The sequence below is a fragment of the Sus scrofa genome, chromosome 6, assembly GCF_054392235.1.
Source record: "Sus scrofa isolate SSC_HxYL_T2T_F1_AM1 chromosome 6, Sscrofa_HxYL_maternal_Yorkshire_Landrace_v2.0, whole genome shotgun sequence".
Lineage (NCBI taxonomy): Eukaryota > Metazoa > Chordata > Mammalia > Artiodactyla > Suidae > Sus > Sus scrofa.
The window spans coordinates 162,124,283-162,143,652 of NC_139388.1; the positions used below are offsets into that span (position 1 = coordinate 162,124,283).

General features: G+C 47.3%; 1 protein-coding gene across 31 annotated transcripts in view; it reads right to left on the minus strand.

Moving 5' to 3' along the window:
- MROH7 (maestro heat like repeat family member 7) overlaps positions 1-19,370 on the minus strand; it is a 69,110-nt gene that overhangs the window by 32,720 nt on the left and 17,020 nt on the right. For 18 of the 31 annotated variants that reach the window (XR_014808214.1, XR_014808213.1, XR_014808217.1 and 15 more), the window contains 7 exons: positions 10,525-10,598; positions 8,136-8,213; positions 7,096-7,175; positions 6,735-6,864; positions 4,403-4,498; positions 3,478-3,582; positions 3,147-3,282 (listed from right to left, as the gene is read on the minus strand). Coding sequence is in view for 22 of the 31 variants with exons in the window: in XM_084964987.1 (XP_084821113.1) it covers positions 3,147-3,282; positions 3,478-3,582; positions 4,403-4,498; positions 6,735-6,864; positions 7,096-7,175; positions 8,136-8,213; positions 10,525-10,598 (699 nt within the window). In the remaining 9 variants the exon portion in view is untranslated. Of the gene's footprint in view, positions 1-3,146; positions 3,283-3,477; positions 3,583-3,693; positions 3,765-4,402; positions 4,499-6,734; positions 6,865-7,095; positions 7,176-8,116; positions 8,214-10,524; positions 10,599-19,370 lie in introns of all 31 variants that reach the window. The other 13 variants (XR_014808219.1, XR_014808220.1, XM_084964996.1 and 10 more) reach the window with 5 other exon arrangements.

Here is a 19,370-nt window from a genome sequence, read left to right on the forward strand (position 1 = left end):
GCCCCCCTGCGCCCGCATTCCAGTCCACTATCTTCCTCCCCCACCCCGGGTGACAACCATTCTGCCTTCTAAACCCACAGATTAGAGCTCCTTGCTGTTGGACTTTATACAAATGGACTCATACTGTACATTATCCTTGGGGTCTGGCTTTCACACAGCATTGCAAGGGCGAGATTCATCTCCACTGCTTCAATTTGCATAGGTTCATCCATTCTCAGTGCTGTATAATTTTGCATGATATGAATAAACTACAATGTATTTACCTGTGCTACTTCAGATGGACAGTTGGGTTATTTCTAGCTATTATGCTCAGTGCTGATAAGAGTGTTCTAGGATGTCTGGTCCATGCCTTTTGGTGAATGTAGGTACACATTTGCAGGCACATAGCTAGGACTTGTGTCCACGTCTCATCAGGGCATTATCCGATCTATTTCTGCCATTTGGGGGCAGGGGACAGCAGTGTATGGCAATACCTCTTTTAGGTTCTTTTGTTTTGTTTTGTTTTGGTCTTTTTAGGGCTGCACCTGCAGCATATGGAGGGTCCCAGGCTAAGGGTCAAATCAGAGCTGTAGCTGCTGGCCTATACCACAGCCACAGCAACACAGGATCCGACCCATGTCTGTGACCTACACCACAGCTCACGGCAATGCTGGATCCTAACCCACTGGGCAAGGCCAGGGATTGAACCGAAGTATTCATGGATGCTAGTCGCGTTCGTTAACCACTGAGCCATGACGGGAACTGCGGCAAAACCGCTTTTAAGCTGCCCTTACCCCTGGCATTCCTGTTTCCCCTTTCCTGCTTTTTTCTTTTTTCTTTAACACTAATCATCATCTGACTTAGTGTATGTTTTATTTATTTTGTTCACTGTCTCCTGACAACAAGAAGATAAAATCAACAGGCAGATAATTTCATTAACCTTTTTTTCTTCTGTATCCCCAGTACCTAGCATAACACTTGGCACATGGGGGCTCCTTATTTTCTGTTAAAGAAAACACATTTCAGGCTCATTTCCTGAGCCTTATTGTGGCCTGGCTTGGGTCCTACCTGGATCCACCAGGCTATGCAAGACACAGTCATAAGAAAGGGCCAATGAGGCTAAATGACAGGGACTAAGCCTGCAGGTTCTTTGTAAAGGGAAGTGCTTGAGACCTGGAATCAGGAAGACCTGGGTTCGAATCCTAGTTTTGCTGCTTCCTACAATCAGGGGGCCTGGACAGAACACCTCACTCCTTGAGACTCTAACAGTGTCCTGCTGTGGTACAGCAGAAACGAATCTGGCTAGGAGCCATGAGGTGGCAGGTTTGATCCCTGGCCTTGCTCCCTGGCTTAAGGATCCAGCATTGCCATGAGCTGTGGTGTAGGTCACAGATGTGGCTGAGATCTGGTGTTGCTGTGGCTCTGGTGTAGGCCGGCAGCAACAGCTCCGATTAGACCCCTAGCCTGGGACCCTCCATATGCTGCAGGTGCAGCCCTAAAAAGACAAAAGACAAAAGGGGGGGGTTGGGGGGAGGAACAGGGTGGGTTTGTCCTAGGGTCACTAGATAAAATACAGGATACCCAGTTAAATTTGAATTTCAGATAAACATTTTTTTTTTTTTTGCAGAATTTAAAGTTGTGTCTCAAATATACCAAAATGAATTTATTGTTTATCTGAAATTCAGACTCACCTGGGTGTCCTATATTTTTATTTGCTAAATCTGGCAATACTGCTTTGGTGCATCCTCCTCTTGTCCCTAAGACTGATCATTAATGTGGCCTTTATCCATCACCCAGGGGGTCTGAGTGATTCCTGGGCAGCAGAGGAAATCTCCTAAGGGCTGAATCTTTGTCCCACAAGCTAGAGAAGAAGAGCAGGGACACTGGACATGTCCCCAAAGGCTGAAATCGATAAGATAATCCTTGCAGGGAGGGGGGAAAAGGAAAGTCTATCTGGCAAGTGCCTACAATGTGTGAAATGAGCTGGTCACACACACACACACACACACACACACACACACACACACGCATATTTTTATGTAGATATAAAACGTCATTTAATCTTGCCAAAAGCTTCAGAGTTATATCCTACTGTACCCTTCTTACAGATGAGGAAATCTAGGCTGGACAAGAAAAGTACTTGGCTGAGGTCACACAGCTAGGAAGGGCTGGAGTTAAAATAGTGTGCCAGGGTCCCTTGGTTTGGAGCAGAGTTGGGACGCTTGAGAAAGCAGGCAAGTAAGAGTTGACCCTGCCATGCTTCCAGGTGCAATGCCAACTGGGTATCTGTGTCAGCCCAGACCATATCACTAGCACCCTACAGCTGACTCCTGAGATGTTCTCCCACCTACAGGTTTTAGCCCCTCCAGGTTCTAAGCCAATACCTGTTCTTTGTTTATTCATCCAATAAATATTCACTGCGCACTTACCGTGTGCCAGGCCCAGGGCTAGATCTTGGGAATACAGTGGTGAACAAGACACAGCCTCAAATGGAGTGATAGACTAGTGGAGAAGACAGACCAAAAAAAAGTAGGGGGAGTTCCCGTCGTGGCACAGTGGTTAACGAATCCGACTAGGAACCATGAGGTTGCGGGTTCGGTCCCTGCGCTTGCTCTGTGGGTTGATGATCCGGCGTTGCCGTGAGCTGTGGTGTAGGTTGCGGACGCGGCTCGGATCCTGCGTTGCTGTGGCTCTGGTGTAGGCCGGTGGCTACAGCTCCGATTGGACCCCTAGCCTGGGAACCTCCATATGCTGCGGGAGCGGCCCAAAGAAATAGCAAAAAAAAAAAAAAAAAAAAAAAAAGAAAAGAAAAAAACAAAAAACAAAAAACAAACAAAAAAAGTAGGACAATGGGGCTATCGTGCCTGCATGTACATGGTGGCATGGGAATAGGAAAATGAGCGTGACAAATTAAACTCGGAAGGATGAGGAGAGGCATCCTTCTATCTGCTTAATAGAAGCATTGCTGAAATCAAAACAGGACTGTTTGCTGTCTCTGTGTCTTGGCTCTGTGGGATTAAGTCTTTACACTGATTTCCACAGACCCCATCAGACCCCAGGCTGGTCTCTTCCATCTCCCGCCAGTGCCTTGTCCTAAGGCTCCATTTGATTCCCAGGCTGAGTACCTGCTCAGAAGCCTCCTTTTAGAGGCACTCCGAAGGGCTTACGTTTCTGAAGCTCCAAGATGGTGTAAAGGATGGTGATGCCGTCCAGAGCCTCCCGGCCAATCTCCTCATCAGGATCCCCGATGCGAAGGATGAGCCTCCCCAGCAGAAGCCCCAGCGCCGGGAACCCCGAGGACATCTGTTTGTGTCATAATCTTAGGGATTGAGACTTATAGGTTCAATGATGCTATACAGTAAAGAGTGAACAGCGCTACATGGTCTGATCGCTGAGGATAAGGAGGACCACAGAGAATCTCTGGACAGAGGCACAGGCTCCCTCAGAGCTTGAAAGATTTTCCCGAGGAGGGTTTCCCCACCTCCCAGGGCCACTCACAAAGAAAGGCAGGGTCAGAAGCGTGTGGTTCAACACAGAGACATTGATTTTCACAGCCCGTGCTCTCTCATGGGCCTTCCCGGAGTTCATCCAGGGCCCCAGAGGCTGTGGGGAAAAGGGCAAGACTCAGAGCCACAAGCTGGGTGCCAGCCTCCACTGCCTGGATGGGCAAACCAGGCTTCACCACTCATCAGGAAACTTCCAGGAAGGGCATACAGGCAACCCGCCACAGCCCTCTTCCTCTTCTTGGAGCAGGAAAACATGAGGTCCAGGAGCTGAGAAGAGGACTGGAGGACCAGAGGGAGGACAGAGGTCAGTGGGGAGAGAGATGGAAGGTGGAGGGTCTCGAGGACGGGAGAGAGAGAGAGGGAGACAGGGACAAGAATTTAGAAAGCAAGGAAGCAAGGGGGGAGAAAAGGGGAGTTCCTATTGTGGGGCAGTGGAAAGGAATCCGACTAGGAACCATGAGGTTGCGGGTTCGGTCCCTGGCCTCGCTCAGTGGGTTAAGGATCCAGCGTTGCCGTGAGTTGTAGTGTAGGTCACAGATGTGGCTCAGATCCTTCATTGCTGTGGCTGTGGTGTAGGCTGGCAGCTGTAGCTCCAATTTAACCCCTAGCCTGGGAACTTCCATATGCAGCAGGTGCGGCCCTAAAAAGCCAAAAAAAAAAAAAAAAGAAGAAGAAGAAGAAGAAGAAAGAAAGAAAGGATATGGGGGCAGCTATAGCAGGAGTATGGGGAATTAAGGAGAGAATGAAGAGGCAGGAGTTTGGGACAGGGCCTGTGAAAGGGGCAGAGAAGCAGAAGCCTTGTACAAGATAACATCCTGAAGTCAAATCACTCTTTCTGGGTCCAGCCCCGCTCCCCCAGTTCTCTGGAGTCGATTCTCCATTCCACTCTGCCCTTCCTCCCCTCCCTGCCCCCACACCTCCAAGATGCTCTTCAGCCCAGCAGGAGTGGGATCCTTAACAAAGAGGGCGTTGAGCAGTGTCTGCAGGGCATCGAAGGTCTGATGGTAAAGTGTCTGTGGACAGGAGGAGGACCAAGCCACTAGGGGGCCTCTGGAGTAGACCCCAGACCCTGGCAACCCCTGCTGTGGGTCTGGGGAGGAAGAGGTACTCAGACCCAGGAGAACTGCTTTCTGATCTTACCTCTGAGACGAACCTCGATTTGCGATATTGGACAAATTACTTCCTCTCCATGGGTGATAATTTTCTCATCAAACAATTGCTTATCCCTATGCTTCTTCACTTTCAAAGGGAGGAAGCAGAGGCCCAGCCTTTACTGAGAATCTGCCATGGGCCTGGTGAGTGCCTTGTGATTTGCACAACCATATCACTTGGCCCTCAAAGTGTTTCCCTCATTGTACAAATGAGGAGGCATGAGTGTGTCCAAGGCCACCCAACAAGGAAGTTTGAATTTGTGAGGCTCAAATGAGAAGATGGGTAGGATAACGCTCTAGAACGGTGAGCCTTTTATTACTGAACCCGAGAGGTGCTATGAGCCTTTTTTAAACTGCTGGTCCTAGACCCAAAGACATCTTCTAAGTTGCTCCTTCCAGGAGCCATCTGTCTCCTTTTCAGTTGCCTCCTTCTTCATCCACACCCCAGTTTAGATTGTCTTAGGACGGTGCAAGCATTACACAGACACAAGGCTGAGCAGTGTATGTGAGACCCTCTCTCCCCTGCCTCCCCTCTTTGCACCAGCTCCCCACATCTACCTTCCAGGTTGTCATTGTCCAGGCTCCCGGAGTCTGTGCACACCAGGGTTACTCCACCACCACCAACCAAGCCTCACGAACCAACTACCTCCTCCTTCCTGTCCAACTGCAGCCCATCCCTGGGCAGCACTGACCTCTGCTGGCCTGTTGTGGTACTACAAGGTGGCTCTCCACCCTCTTCGCACCCAGCAGGGATTTCCTGCCTCTCCTTGGGGACTTCTTTCAAGGATACCACTTGGAGTTTGACTTGGACTCACCACCTTGGACCCAGGGCCCTCAGGCTGTAGCTGGTCTGGTCCCCACTGCTCTCTCACCTTGTCCCCTGGGCTCCAGCCATACTGCCTCCTCGTCATCCTTGCAGTCACCATGTTCTCTGCACTAAGGCTGTTCCTTCTGTGCACAGATTGTTTCTTCTGCCACCCACTTCAGCTAGTTAGCTCTTCTGTAAACTCTCACCTCCAGCACCATGATCCCTTGCCCCCAGAAAGGCTCAGGGTCTCCCATTCCAGGCTCTTTATAGCACCAAGTACTTCTTGCTTACAACATTTGCCACTGTGGTAATTTTGCACTTATTTGTACAATATTTTGATAATGTCATTTCCCCCGTGCCCTCAGTCCTCCTATATCTCACTCCTGTGATTCTGGATTAGGCACTTAGTTTATACTTACTGAATGCAAGGATGCATGCATGTGCCTCTCCCAGAGCTGAAATCCCTCTCCCCTACCCTGCTCTGCTGACCCTATCCCACACTAAAGGTCACCTCTGATCACTCCTCCTGGGACAATCCTGCCAGAGTTTGAAGAGCCCATGGGAACCCCTTGAGGTTCTATTTCCAAGACTTAGCGCCAACTCTCCCAGTCCTCAAGCTTTTTCCTCCTAATCCTGCCACCTCCTGAGGCTGTGCCAACATCTGCCCACATCCTTCTCATAGGGCAGAGCCCAAAATGGGCAGTGCTTCAGATGAGGGATCCTTTATGCTGCAGAGTCATTCACTCACCAAATATTTCCCGAGTGTCTCAGGTCGGGAAAGGGGGAAGTGAATTGCCCGAGCTGCTTGAGTAGGAGGGTGAAGAGCCAAATTCACCTCCTAGGGAGTTCCCATTGTGGCTCAGTGGGTTAAGAACCTGACTAGTATCCAGAAGGATGCAGGTTCGATCCCTGGCCTCTCTCAGTGGGTTCAAGATCCAGCGTTGCCATGAGCTGTGATGTAGGTCACAGACATGGCTTGGATCTGGCATTGCTGTGGCTACAGTGTAGGCTGGTAGCTGTAGCTCCAATTTGACCCCTAGCCTAGGAACTTCCATAAGCGGAGAATGTGGACCAAAAAAGCAATAAATAAATAAATAAATAAAATAGAAAGAAAGAAAGAAAGAAAGAAAGAAAGAAAGAAAGAAAGAAAGAAAGAAAGAAAGAAAGAAAAGAAAAGAAAAATCTACCTCCTAGAACACCCTTCCTAGCCCTGCTGGGAGTCCAGGAATGTGCCTCGCTCTGAGGACACTCGACAGCCCCAGGGTCCTGCCAGGGAGGACCCCGCCTCACCTGTATGGCCTCAGCCTTCGCCTCGTCCTTCTCCTGCATGGCCTGCACAGAGGGCAGGGAGAAGACACTCTTCACGCACGTGTTCACCAGCTCCGACCGCTCCTGCAGGCCCAGGACCGGCTGGGAAAGACTGGGGAAGAGACAGAAGGCAAGGGCATGAACGGAGGCAGGGGCGGGGGCCTGGGGCTGGGGCTGGAAGCGAAGGACGCAGGGCTGGGATGAGGGCTGAGATTCAGATCCACACAAGGCAGGGGCTGGGCAAGGGGAAAGGAAAAGGCGCGGGAGTGGGCCGGGGGGGCACAGAGACAGGCTCCAGAAGAGACAGGCGGAGCCCCTGGGTAGAGGGAGGGGCCGTGGTCACCTCAGCTGGGTCAGGGTCTCCATGGCCTGCTGGCGGATGGAGCTCGAGAGGGAGTCCAGAGGCTCCTCCTGGATCTGCCTCTGGACAGGGAACCACAGAGTGAGGGGGCAGGCGGCTGCAGACCACCAAGGCCAAGGCCACCCCTCCTCACAAGGAGCGGGCAGAGGCAGCCCCTCAGCCTGGGCCTTCACTCCCTGCCTGGCCTCCCATTGGGGGAAGCAGCCAATTGCTCAAACCCTGCCCAGAGCCCTAGATCAAGGCCACAAAGACACACCAAGCCCTGACCCATGGCACCCCCACAGGCAGGGCTCAGCAAGAACTGTTTCCGCAGCCTCGTGGTGGGGAAGTGTGTCTAAGCCACGGACTGGCCCAAAGCAAAAAAACACCATGCACGGCCCGTGAAAGGCATCCAGCTGAATTCCCTTAAAATGTACTTGTAATTACTTCAAATTTTGATCTAGCACCTACACCAGGTAGGTGCTCCTTTAATGATCATTCAATGAAAATATCAAAGGCAAGGGTTTGTTTGTTTGTTTTCCTGCTATTTATAGCTAAATATAGTCCTGGAAACTTCAGTGGTTATCCCAGCCCAAACATTGTGGTGGATAACTGAGAAGCGATTGCGTTTAGCAAAGTGAAAAGGAAACACTCAGCCGTTCTCCACCAGGAGGAATCTGGGAGGAAATGATGTATAAAATAGTAAGGGCTGCTTGCAGGTGCCTAAGGATTTACAGTGACCGAATCTTTGGTGGCATCCTCCCAACAAGCCAGTGACACAGGTAGTGTCACAGTCATTTGCCAGAGGATGAGCGAGGCTCAGAGAAAAGGAGCGACTTGGGGGCGCTCCCTCAGGGTAGGTGGGGGGCCGTTAGAGGTGGAGCTGACTCAAGCCCGAGGGTGCCGCCTCATCGACTGTCCTCTTCCCATTTCAACCCGCACCCCGCCCCCACCCCACCCCCCCCCGCCTCCTCTGTGGGTGGGCTCAGGACTCCCGCCCCCTCCCCACCCCAATGCCACAGACCCGCACGCCGCTCCCGCACCATCATCTTCTTCATCGTCATCTTCTTCCCTTCTTCTCCATCCAGCACATCCTGGTTCCTCTGGAGGCTGATGACATTCTTCGGGGCAGCAGAGGGTAAAGCCACAGGGTGAGAGGCACACTGAACCTGGTCCTGAACCGCCCATCACCCGCAGGCAAGCCGGCGTGCTCCTCCCCAGCCGCCAGCCCCCCAGCATCAACTCAGGAGCAGCAAGGGACCCCGGGGGAGCTGGGGGTGGGTGAAGATTTGAGGTGATGGTGGTGGCAGCAGAGAGGTTGGGGACAGTCCCTGTAAGGCGGTATTTGGGGGAGGACCAGAATCCAGGGACTGCGAAGCACTCGCTCCTCTCCAGGCCGGTGAGGGAAAAAAGGCAGGAACTGATGGGACAGCAAGGGTCCCGACCTTTCAGGCTGAAACCCCACCGTGAGGAATGCCTCCTAGGAATCCCACACAAGCCTGAATGAGGCATTCTGCGTCCAGTCAATCTTTTACCTCTCATTCCCTCCAGGCAGAAGAAGGAGAAAACATGAAATAGATAAGACGCACAGGGAAAAAAATAAATAAATAGGTCAAATTAAAATTTTTAAAAAGGAGTTCCCTTGTGATGCAGTGGGTTAAGGAGCTGACATTGTCATTGCAGCAGCTCAAGGTGCTGCTGTGGCATGGACTCCATCCCTGGCCCAGGAACTTCTACATGCCATAGGCATGGCCTATGGCGTGTGTGTGTGTGTGTGTGTGTGTGTGTGTGTGTATGAGAAAGTGAAACAAGTGAGTCTGGTGGACAGTGTGATGGGTTAAAGATGCTACAAGTTCTTTCCCACTCCTCCTGTTAAGAGAACAGATGCCCTTGACTCTGGGCTCATTCCAACACTTGTTTGGACTAATCGAAGGATGTGGAAGTCTGTGCTAGACCCTGGCCCATCCTGAAGGGAACTAGCAGCTTTTTCCTGCTGGAATCCAGCCACCATGCTGCTAGAAAGCCTAGACCAGACCACAAAATGAATGAGGACACCACGTGAGATTCCCTAGAAGATCGGGGTAATCACGGATGGTTCAGCCCCCCTCAGTGAGCTCGGTCTACACCAGGCAGAGCCGAAGAACTACCCCACGGGGCCCAGACACCTTTTAGAATCAGGAGACATTGGGTCCCTCCCATCCTTACTCCCCCAGCAGCCAATGGAAATTTTAAACCATTAGGTTTGGGGGTGGCTTGTTAAATAGTAATTGATAAACTGCAAAACTGATGGTAGAGGGACAGCTAATTTAGACTGAAAGTCAGGGAAGGCCCCTTAGAGGAGGTGACACTTGGGCTGAGTCCTGAATGACAAGAGGTAGCCATACGAAAAAACTAGGGGGCGGGTCTGCCTGTCTACCTTGGACGGAATGTCACTTCGCTGTTGTATCTCTGGGGCCTGAAACAGTGCCTGACACACAATGGGGACTCCATACAATTTGTTGGAGGATGGCAGTAATAAGCCCTTTGGGTGGCCGGTACCATGCCCAGTGTTGTGCATACTTTATCTAACACAGGCCTCTCTCCAACCTTACTATGCCCATTTTATGGATGAGAACAACCTTCCTGACAGGAGGAATGACAAGTGCAAAGGCCCTGGGGCAGGAATGAGTGTGGCACGTGTGAGATAAGAGAAAGGCCTGTGTGGCAAGTGCAAGGTGGACAGCTAGAAGAATGGCAGAGCATGAGGACAGAAGCTCTCCAAATGCAAGACTGTTCTTGGCCCTGTGACCTCCTCCCACCTCCATTCCCCCCTCCCCCCGTGTTACCCTGCGGACTGGAACTTGCTTTACAGCAGCCTGAGGGCAGGTCCTCTCTCCTGCATGGCCTGGCCTGGGTGGACCCTCTGCCTCTAGACTCTGTCCACCAACCAGGCGGACCCACCACACTCCGTGTGTCACTTGCACATCCACTAGCCGGTCCGGTGGCCCTCACCAAGACCTGTAGATGCTGGCTTTCTCTGGCCTCCCAAGGCCTGCTGTGTGGCCAAGATCTGGGTTGGGGCCTGTGTCCTGAAAAAGGTCCTTTCTAGCTTTTCTTCCCCTTTTGAGACCCTCTCACAATCCATTCAGTTGTTTAAAAAAACTTAAGGAGGCCCTCTGATCTAGGCACTGCTCTGGATGCTGGGAATACAGCCGGGAAGGAGACAGGCAAAAACGCCTGATGTGTGGAGGATGCATCCCCGTGCGAGAGACTAAGGAGCAATAAGGTAACTGCAAGGAACTAGTAAAGCCGACTGCACCTCGGATGGTGATGAGTACCGAGGGAAGAAGAGCGGGGCAGAGAAACGAGGAATACTGGGGCTGCAGACGGGGTGGGAGGGTGGGGGGAGAGGGCATCCTAGGAAAGTCAGGTGGGGCTTGGCAGGAAGCATACCAGAGCCATTTTGCTGCCATCTGCTCTCTGCTCTGGCACCTTCACCAGGCACGAGTCTACTTCTTCGAAGGTTCCTGCACACCATGGTTCCATTGAGGAGAGAGGAGGGGAGGCACAAACATGGAGAAACACGGTCCTCTCTCCCTTCCCCCACTGCCCCCCTCCAATCCGACCTCCTCCAGTAGCCAAGCTGAGCTCCCATCCCTAACACACCTTCATGGGCACCCTACCCCCCTGAGCATAAAGCCAGCATCCTTGTTAGTGCCTTTAAGGTGCTTCCCGTCTGTCTCCCCTGCCCACCTCCCCAGCCTTGCCTCCCCCTTCTTCCCCCTCGCTCACCATGCTCCCACCACTCCGGTCTCCATACAGGCCCAGCAAGCTTCCCCCTCAGGGCCCTTGCACAAGTGGTTACCTCCACCTGGGCCCCTCCACCGCCATATCCCCGTGTCCAGGTAGAGCCCCATCCTTCAGGGCTCTGCTTGCCTGCTGCTCCTCAGAGAGGCCTCCCCTGACCTTCAAGCTAATGGAGGGCCCACTGTGATTCTCTCAGGTGCCATCCTATTCTCTTCTTCCAGTTGTTATCACAATTTATAGCTAATCTCTTCTTTGTTAGAGTAGACATGCACTATTTTGTCAGCCCCAGATCTGCTTATCTTTCTTCTGGTGAAAAAGCCCCTGTCTTCCCTGTGGGATACTCATTCCATGTAGCTAGGTGAAGCTGAATTCTGCAAACTCCACCCATCAGCCTTCTTCATTTTTTTATTTATTTTTGTCTTGTTGCCATTTCTTGGGCCACTCCCGTGGCATATGGAGGTTCCTAGGCTAGGGGTCGAATCAGAGCTGTAGCCACCAGCCTACGCCAGAGCCACAGCAATGCGGGATCCAAGTTGCATCTGCGACGTATACCACAGCTCACGGCAACACCGGATCCTTAACCCACTGAGCAAGGCCAGGGATCGAACCCACAACCTATTGGCTCCTAGTCGGATTCGTTAACCACTGCGCCACGATGGGAACTCCAAAACTAATATAATATTGAAAATTAACTATACTTCCATAAACAAACAAAAATATAAAGGTGGACCTGGAACCCACACTTCGCCAATTAGAGATTCCTGTGCCCCCAGCCAGAGGGATTGGTTCAGGTATGGGCAACGGCTGAGCAGGGCCAATATAGCCCTTAATTTAAGGGGTTGAGGGGAAGCCCAAGAAGGAAGACCCTAGAACTTCAGGGGCATCTTGGCCACCAGAGGCTGCTGGAAGATGAAGACAATAGTGAGAAGCAGAGACACCTCAATAGCAGTGAATATAACTAGCACCAAAATCTTGGCTTCTAATTACCATTCTCCACTAAAAGATACAAGGCTCCTTGGAGAAAGGGCTTATTCTAGGACTTGGGTGGAGAAAGTACAGGATGAACCTGAAACATCATATACCGGAAAACAAGGATGAGAGCTCAAGGAATTATGGGACCATCTCAAAGAGACACAAAAGCTTGCTCAAAGAGGATGCCACTGGTCAAACTGGGAAAAGTCTGAGTATCACATGAAATGATGGTAGCAGCAGATTATAATCCATTGAGTAAACCAGGAGGCCACAAGTGAAAAGACGGCAAATGAAAGTTTGATGAGAAATGGGGTATTTACAAAGTTCCAAAGTACCTCCCTAATTTTTTTGCAAAATACTAAATACATGGTATATATCACAAAGGAGTAAACAATAACATTAGAGTGGAGAATCTTAGTAGAAACCCTTGTCCTCAAGCAATTGAAGTAACATCACTAGTAATGGATCAAAATCATACACCGCCGGATAAGTTGCAGTGAGAAAAACCCAGCATCACGCCTCTGCTCTTCCTGCCAAAGATGTATGACATGAATCCGATCGAGCAGAAACATCAGACAAACACACTTAGGCACATCTTCCAAAGGAGCTGGCCTGTCCTCTTCCAAGGTATCGAGGACATGCCAGTCAGGGAAAGTCTGAGGACGGAGGGAAACAAAATAGACCAGACAAAAAAGTGCACTGTGTGATTCTGAGCTGGATACTTTTTTAAAAAAATAAAGAACATTACTGGGATAATTGGTGACATTTGAATGGGGCCTGAGGGTTAGATGGTAGCATTTTATCAGTACTATTGTCATGACTTTTGACTGCTAACTTTATCCTTTTTTGTAAGAAACACACAATAAAATTCAGGAATGATAGGGCATCATTTGGCTACTTATCAAATTATTCAGAAAAAAATGTTCATACATTTTTGCATACAGTGTTTGTACTTTTAAATCTTATGCAAGTTTTTATTATTTAAAAAAATTTTTTTGTCTTTTTTTAAGGCTGCAGCGGCAGCAGCATATGGAGGTTTCCAGGGGTCGAATCAGAGCTGTAGCCACCAGCCTACACCACAGCCACAGCAACGTGGGATCTCAGCTGCGTCTGCAACCTACATCACAGCTCACGGCGATACCAGATCCTTAACCCACTGAGCGAGGCCAGGAATCAAACCCGCATCCTCGTGGATACTAGTTGGGTTTGTTAACCACTGAGCCACGAAGGGAACTCCCTATTTAAAAATTTTTTAAATAAAGTACAAATAAAAGCATTTTCAGAAAAAAAATGCAAAGAGTTGGCCATCAGCAGAATTTGCTAAAGGAAATTCTAAAGGACACAATTAAGGCAAAAGGAAATTAATCCTAGATGGAAAGTTTGAGATGCAATAAGCAAATAAGGAAAAGAAAGAGGTTAATAGTCATGTAACTATAAGGATATTAACTATATAAATAATAATAACGTGGAGTTCCCGTTGTGGCTCAGTGGTTAACGAATCTGACTAGGAACCATGAGGTTGTGGGTTCGATCCCTGGCCTTGCTCAGTGGGTTAACGATCTGGTGTTGCCGTGAGCTGTGGTGTAGGTCGCAGATGCGGCTCGGATCCCAAGCTGCTGTGGCTCTGGCGTAGGCTGGTGGCTACAGCTCCGATTGGACCCCTAGCCTGGGAACCTCCATATGCCGCGAGAGCAGCCCAAGAAATGGCAAAAAGACAAAATAATAATAATAATAATAATGTTTACAGGATTAAGAAAAAGACAGGATTAATATATATTTCCAGGAGAGCATATAAATTATGGGGTGAGGTGTTAAATGGGATTAGCATATGTCTTAAACTGTTTGGGAGGAAGATAAGTGCATTGATTAATTTGGACTTTGATCAATTAAATATGCACACTGCAGCTTCTAGAAAATCACTAAGACTAAAAGAGTATATGATTTCCATACAAGTAAGGGAGAAAAGAGGGAGGCAAAAACAAACAAACAAAGAACCCAAAAGGAGAACAAAATAAACAGAGAGCAAGAAAACAAAGAACACAAACATAAGATGATAGCTATCAAATTAGCCATAACTGTAAATCTCTACATTTCAATAAAAAATTCTAAAAACAATTTTAAACTATGCATAATTACATTAAATATAAATAGACTATGGGTTGGAAAACACAATATTTTTTTTAAAAAGACACAGTGCAGAGAGTTCCTGTCCTGGTTAACAAATCCGACTAGGAACCATGAGGTGGGAGGTTCGATCCCTGGCCTTGCTCAGTGGGTTAAGGATCCGGTGTTGCTGTGAGCTGTGGTGTAGGTCACAGATGTGGCTCGGATCTGGCGTGGCTGTGGCATAGGCTGGAGGCTACAGCTCTGATTAGACCCCTAACCTAGGAACCTCCATGTGCTGTGGGTGGGGCCCTAAAAAGCAAAAACAAACAAACAAACAAACAAAAAACCAATGGGACCTAATCAAACTTAGAAGTTTTGCACAGCAAAGGAAACCATAAAAAAAAAAAATGAAAAGACAACCTACAGAGTGGAAGAAAATAGTTGCAAATGATGCAACCAGCAAGGTTTTCATCTCCAAAATATATAAACAACTCATACAACACAATGGGAAGAAAAAAAAAACAATCAAAAAATGCGCAGAAGACCCAAACAGACATTTTTCCAAAGAAGACATACAATGGACAACAGGCACATGAAAAGCTGCTCGACATCACTAATGATTAGAGAAATGCAAATCAAAATTACAATGAGATGACATCAACTGTACAAATGTTTTTGTAGGTCAGTCTCCCAAGGTAACAGAAATAAAAACAAAAATAAACAAATGGGACCTAATCAAACTTAAAAGCTTTTGCACAGCAAAGGAAACCACACACACACACACAAAGACACCCTACAGAATGGGAGAAAATAGTTTCAAATGATGCAATTGACAAGGGCTTAATCTCTATAATATACAAACAACATACACAATGCAACAGCAAAAAAACCAACAATCCAATTGAAAAATGGGCAGAAGACCTGAATAAATATTTCTCCAAATAAGATATACAGATGGCCAACAAGCACATGAAGAAATGCTCGACATCACTAATTATTAGGGAAAGGCAAATCAAAACAACAATGAGGTACCACATCACAGCGGTATCAGAATGTCATCATTAACAAGTCAACAGGAGTTCCCATCGTGGCTCAATGGTTAACGAACCCAACTAGCATCCATGAGGACTCAGGTTCGATACCTGGCCTTGCTCAGTGGGTTAAGGATCCAGCATTGTGGTGAACTGTGGTGTAGGTCACAGATGCAGCTCGGATCTCAAGTTGCTGTGGCTGGAGTTCCCGTCATGGCGCAATGGTTAACGTATCTGACTAGGAACCATGAGGTTGCGGGTTCGGTCCCTGCCCTTGCTCAGTGGGTTAAGGATCCGGCGTTGCCATGAGCTGTGGTGTAGGTTGCAGACGCGGCTCGGATCCCGCGTTGCTGTGGCTCTGGTGTAGGCCGGCGGCTACAGCTCCGATTCGACCCCTAGCCTGAGAACCTCCATATGCCGCGGGAGCGGCCCAAGAAATAGCTAAAAAGACAAAAAAAAGAATCAAGTTGCTGTGGCTGTGACGTAGGCTGGCAGCTGTAGCTCTGATTTAGCCACTAGCCTGGGAACTTCCATATGTTGTAAGTGCGGCCCTAAAAAGATAAAAGACAAAAGAAAAAAGAAAAAGAAAAAAAGAACAAGTCAACAAATAACAAATGCTGGAGAGGGTGTGGATAAAAGGGAATGGAAATTGGTACAACCACTGTGGAAAACAGTGTGGAGGTTCCTCAGAAAACTAAATATAGAACTACCATGTGACCCATCAATCCAACTCCTGGCATTTATCTAGACAAAACTTTCATTGAAAAAGATACATGCACCCCTATGTTCATTGCAGCACTATTCACAATAGCCAACCTAAACGTCCATCAACAGATGATTGGATTAAGAAGATGTGGTATATATACACAATGGAATCCTACTCAGCCATAAAAAGAACAAAATAATGCCATTTGCAGCAACATGGATAGAACTAGAGACTCTCATATTAAGTGAAGTCAGAAGAGAAAGACAAATACCATATGATATCACTTATATCTGGAATCTAATATATGGCACGTATGAAACTTTCTACAGAAAAGAAACAAACTCACGGACTTGGAGAACAGACTTGTGGTTGCCCAGGGGAGGGAGTGGGATGGACTGGGAATTTTGGGTTAGTAGATGCAAACTATTGCACTTGGAGTGGATAAGCCATGAGATTCTGATGTATAGCACAGAGAATAATACCTAGTCACTTGTGATGGAGCTTGATGGAGGATAAGGTGAGAAAAAGAATATATATGTGTATATATACATACACATACACATATGAATGATTAGGTCACTTTGCTGTACAGCAGAAATCAACTATGATAGAAAAAATAAAAATCTTAAAAAAAAAAAACTATAATGAGGTATGACCTCACCCCAGTCAGAATGGCCATCAATTAATTGACAAATAACAAATGCTGGAGAGGGTGTGGAGAATAGGGAACCCTCCTGCACTGTTGATGGGAGTGTAAACTGGTACAACCACTGTGGAAAACAGGATGGAGGTACGTCAGGAAACTAAATATAGAACTACTATATGATCCAGCAATGCCACTGCTGGGCATACATCCAAACAAAACTTTCCTTTTTTTTTTTTTTTTCGCTTTTTATGACCACACTTGTGGCATATGGCAGTTCCCAGGCTAGGGACTGAATTGGAGCTACAACTGCACGTCTATACCACAGCCACAGCAAGGCAGGATCCAAGCTGTATCTTTGATCTATACCACAGCTCATGGCAATGCAGTCTCCTTTAACCCCCTGAGCAAACCCAGGAATCGAACTCACATTTTCATGTATGCTACTCAGGTTCTTAACCCACTGAGTCACAATGGGAACTCCAAGACCAAACTTTCATTGAAAAAATACATGCACCCCTATGTTCACTGCAGCATAGTTCACAATAGCCAAGGCATAGAAACAAGCTAAATGTCCACTGACAGATAAATGGATTAAGAAGACGTGGTACATATACACAATAGAATACTATTCATCCATAAAAAAACACAACAAAATAGTGCCATTTGCAGCAACATGGATGCAGCTAGAGAGTCTCATGCTAAGTAGGTCAGAAAGAGAAAACAAATACCATATGATATCACTTACATCTAGCATCTAAAATATGGTACAGATGAACCTATTTACAGAACAGAAACAGACACACAGATTTGAAGAACAGACTTGTAGTTGCCAAGGGAAGGGGATGGAGTGGGATGAATGGGGAGTTTGGTACTGGTAGAGGCAAATTATTACATCTAGAATGGATAAGCAATAAGGGCCTGCTGTATAATACAGGGAACTATATCCAATCACTTGTGGTAAAACACGATAGGAGATAATATGAGAAAAAGAATATATATATATATATATATAAATATAAAATATGTGTGTGGCTGGGTCACTTTGCCGTATGCAGAATCTAACAGAACATTGTAGATCAACCATAATAAAAAATATTTTTAAGAAAAAATTAAAAATGAGTGTTACTGAACTTTTTTATATGCATAAGTGTAAACAAAAAAAAGTTAACTCAAAATGGATAAAATATCCAAATTTTAAAACTGAACTTATCAAACTCTTACAAGACAACATAGGCATAACTATGATCTTAGATTAGGTGATAATTTTTTTTGTTCGTTTTTGTTTTTAGGGCCACACCTGCAGCATATGGAGGCTCCCAGGCTAGGGGTCAAATTGGAGCTACAGCTGCCAGCCTACACCACAGCCACAGCAACGCAGGATGCAAGCTGAGTCTGCGACAGCTCATGGCCATGCCAGATCCTTAACCCACTGAGTGAGGCCAGGGATCAAATCTGCAACCTCATAGTTTCTAGTTGGATTTGTTTCTGCTGAGCCACTATGGGAACTCCTAGGTAATAACTTATTTTGCTTTTTTGTTGTTGTTGTTTGGTTTTTGTTTTGTTTTGTTTTTTGGGGCCACACCTGCCGCATATTGAAGTTCCCAGGCTAGGGGTCAAATCAGAGCTGCAGTGCAGTCAAATCAGAGCTACACCATAGCAACAGCAATGGGGGATCCAAGCTGTGTCTGTGACCCACACCACAGCTCATAGCAATGCTGGATCCCTGACCCACTGAGCAAGGCCAGGAATCGAACTTGCATCCTCATGGATACTAGTCAGATTAGTCTCTGCTGCGCCACAATAGGAACTCCAATAATTTCTTAACTATGATGCCAAAAGCACAAAAAATAAAAGAAAAAATAGATAAAATGGACATCATTGAAGTGAAAAAAATCTTTGTTTCAAAGAATGCCATAAAACAAAGCAAAAAGACAGCCCATAGGTTAGAAAATACTGGCAAATTATATATCTGATAAAGTATGTCTCTTATCTGGGAATAAGGGATATAACATATCTGGAATATATAGAGATCATTTACAACTAAATAATAAAAAGACATGTGGGGGGGTTCCCTTCGTGGCTCAGAGATTTATGATCCCAAGATCCATGAGGATGCAGGTTTTATCCCTGGCCTCACTCAGTGGGTTAAGGATCTGGCATTGCCATGAGCTGTGGTGTAGTTCAAAGATGCTGCTCGGATCCTGCATTGCTGTGGCTGTAGTGTAGTTCGGCAGGTGTAGCTCTGATTGGACCTCTAGCCCTGGAACTTTCATATGCCATGGGTACATCCTTAAAAAGCAAAATAAAAGTAAAAAATAAAAAGATCTATGGGAGTTCTCCTGTGCCACAGTGGGTTAAGGATCCAGTGTTGTCATTGCAATGGCTTGGGTTCCTGATATGGTACAGATTCAGTCCCTGGCCTGGAAACTTCCATATGCCATGGGTGTAGGAAAAAAAAAAAAAGACACGTGACCCAATTTTTTAAATGGGCAAAGTTTCTGAACTGACATTTATCCACAGTAGATATAGAAGTGGCTGATGAGCATATGAAAAGTCACTCGATATTATTACCCATCAGAGAAATGCAAATCAAAACCACATTGAGATACTTCATACCCACTAGAATGGCTATAGTGAAAAAGACAGACCAGGGAGTTCCCTTCATGGCTCAGCAGTTAAGGAACCTGACTAGGATCCATGAGGATGTGGGTTCAATCCCTTGCCTTGCTCAGTGGGTTAAGGATCCAGCACTGCCATGAGCTGTGGCGTAAGTTGCAGACGCAGCTTAGATCCCATGTTGCTGTGGCTGTGGCATAGGCCAGTGGCTACTGCTCTGATTTACCCCTAGCCTGGGGCCTTCCATATGCTGCCAACGTAGCCCTAAATAGACAAAAAAAAGAAAGAAAGAAAGAAAGGAAAATTAGAACCCTCATACACTGCAGGTGGGAATGTAAAATAGTTCAGCAACTTTGGAAAACATTCTGGCAGGTCTTCAAATGATTAAACATAGAGTTACCATATGACCTAGCAA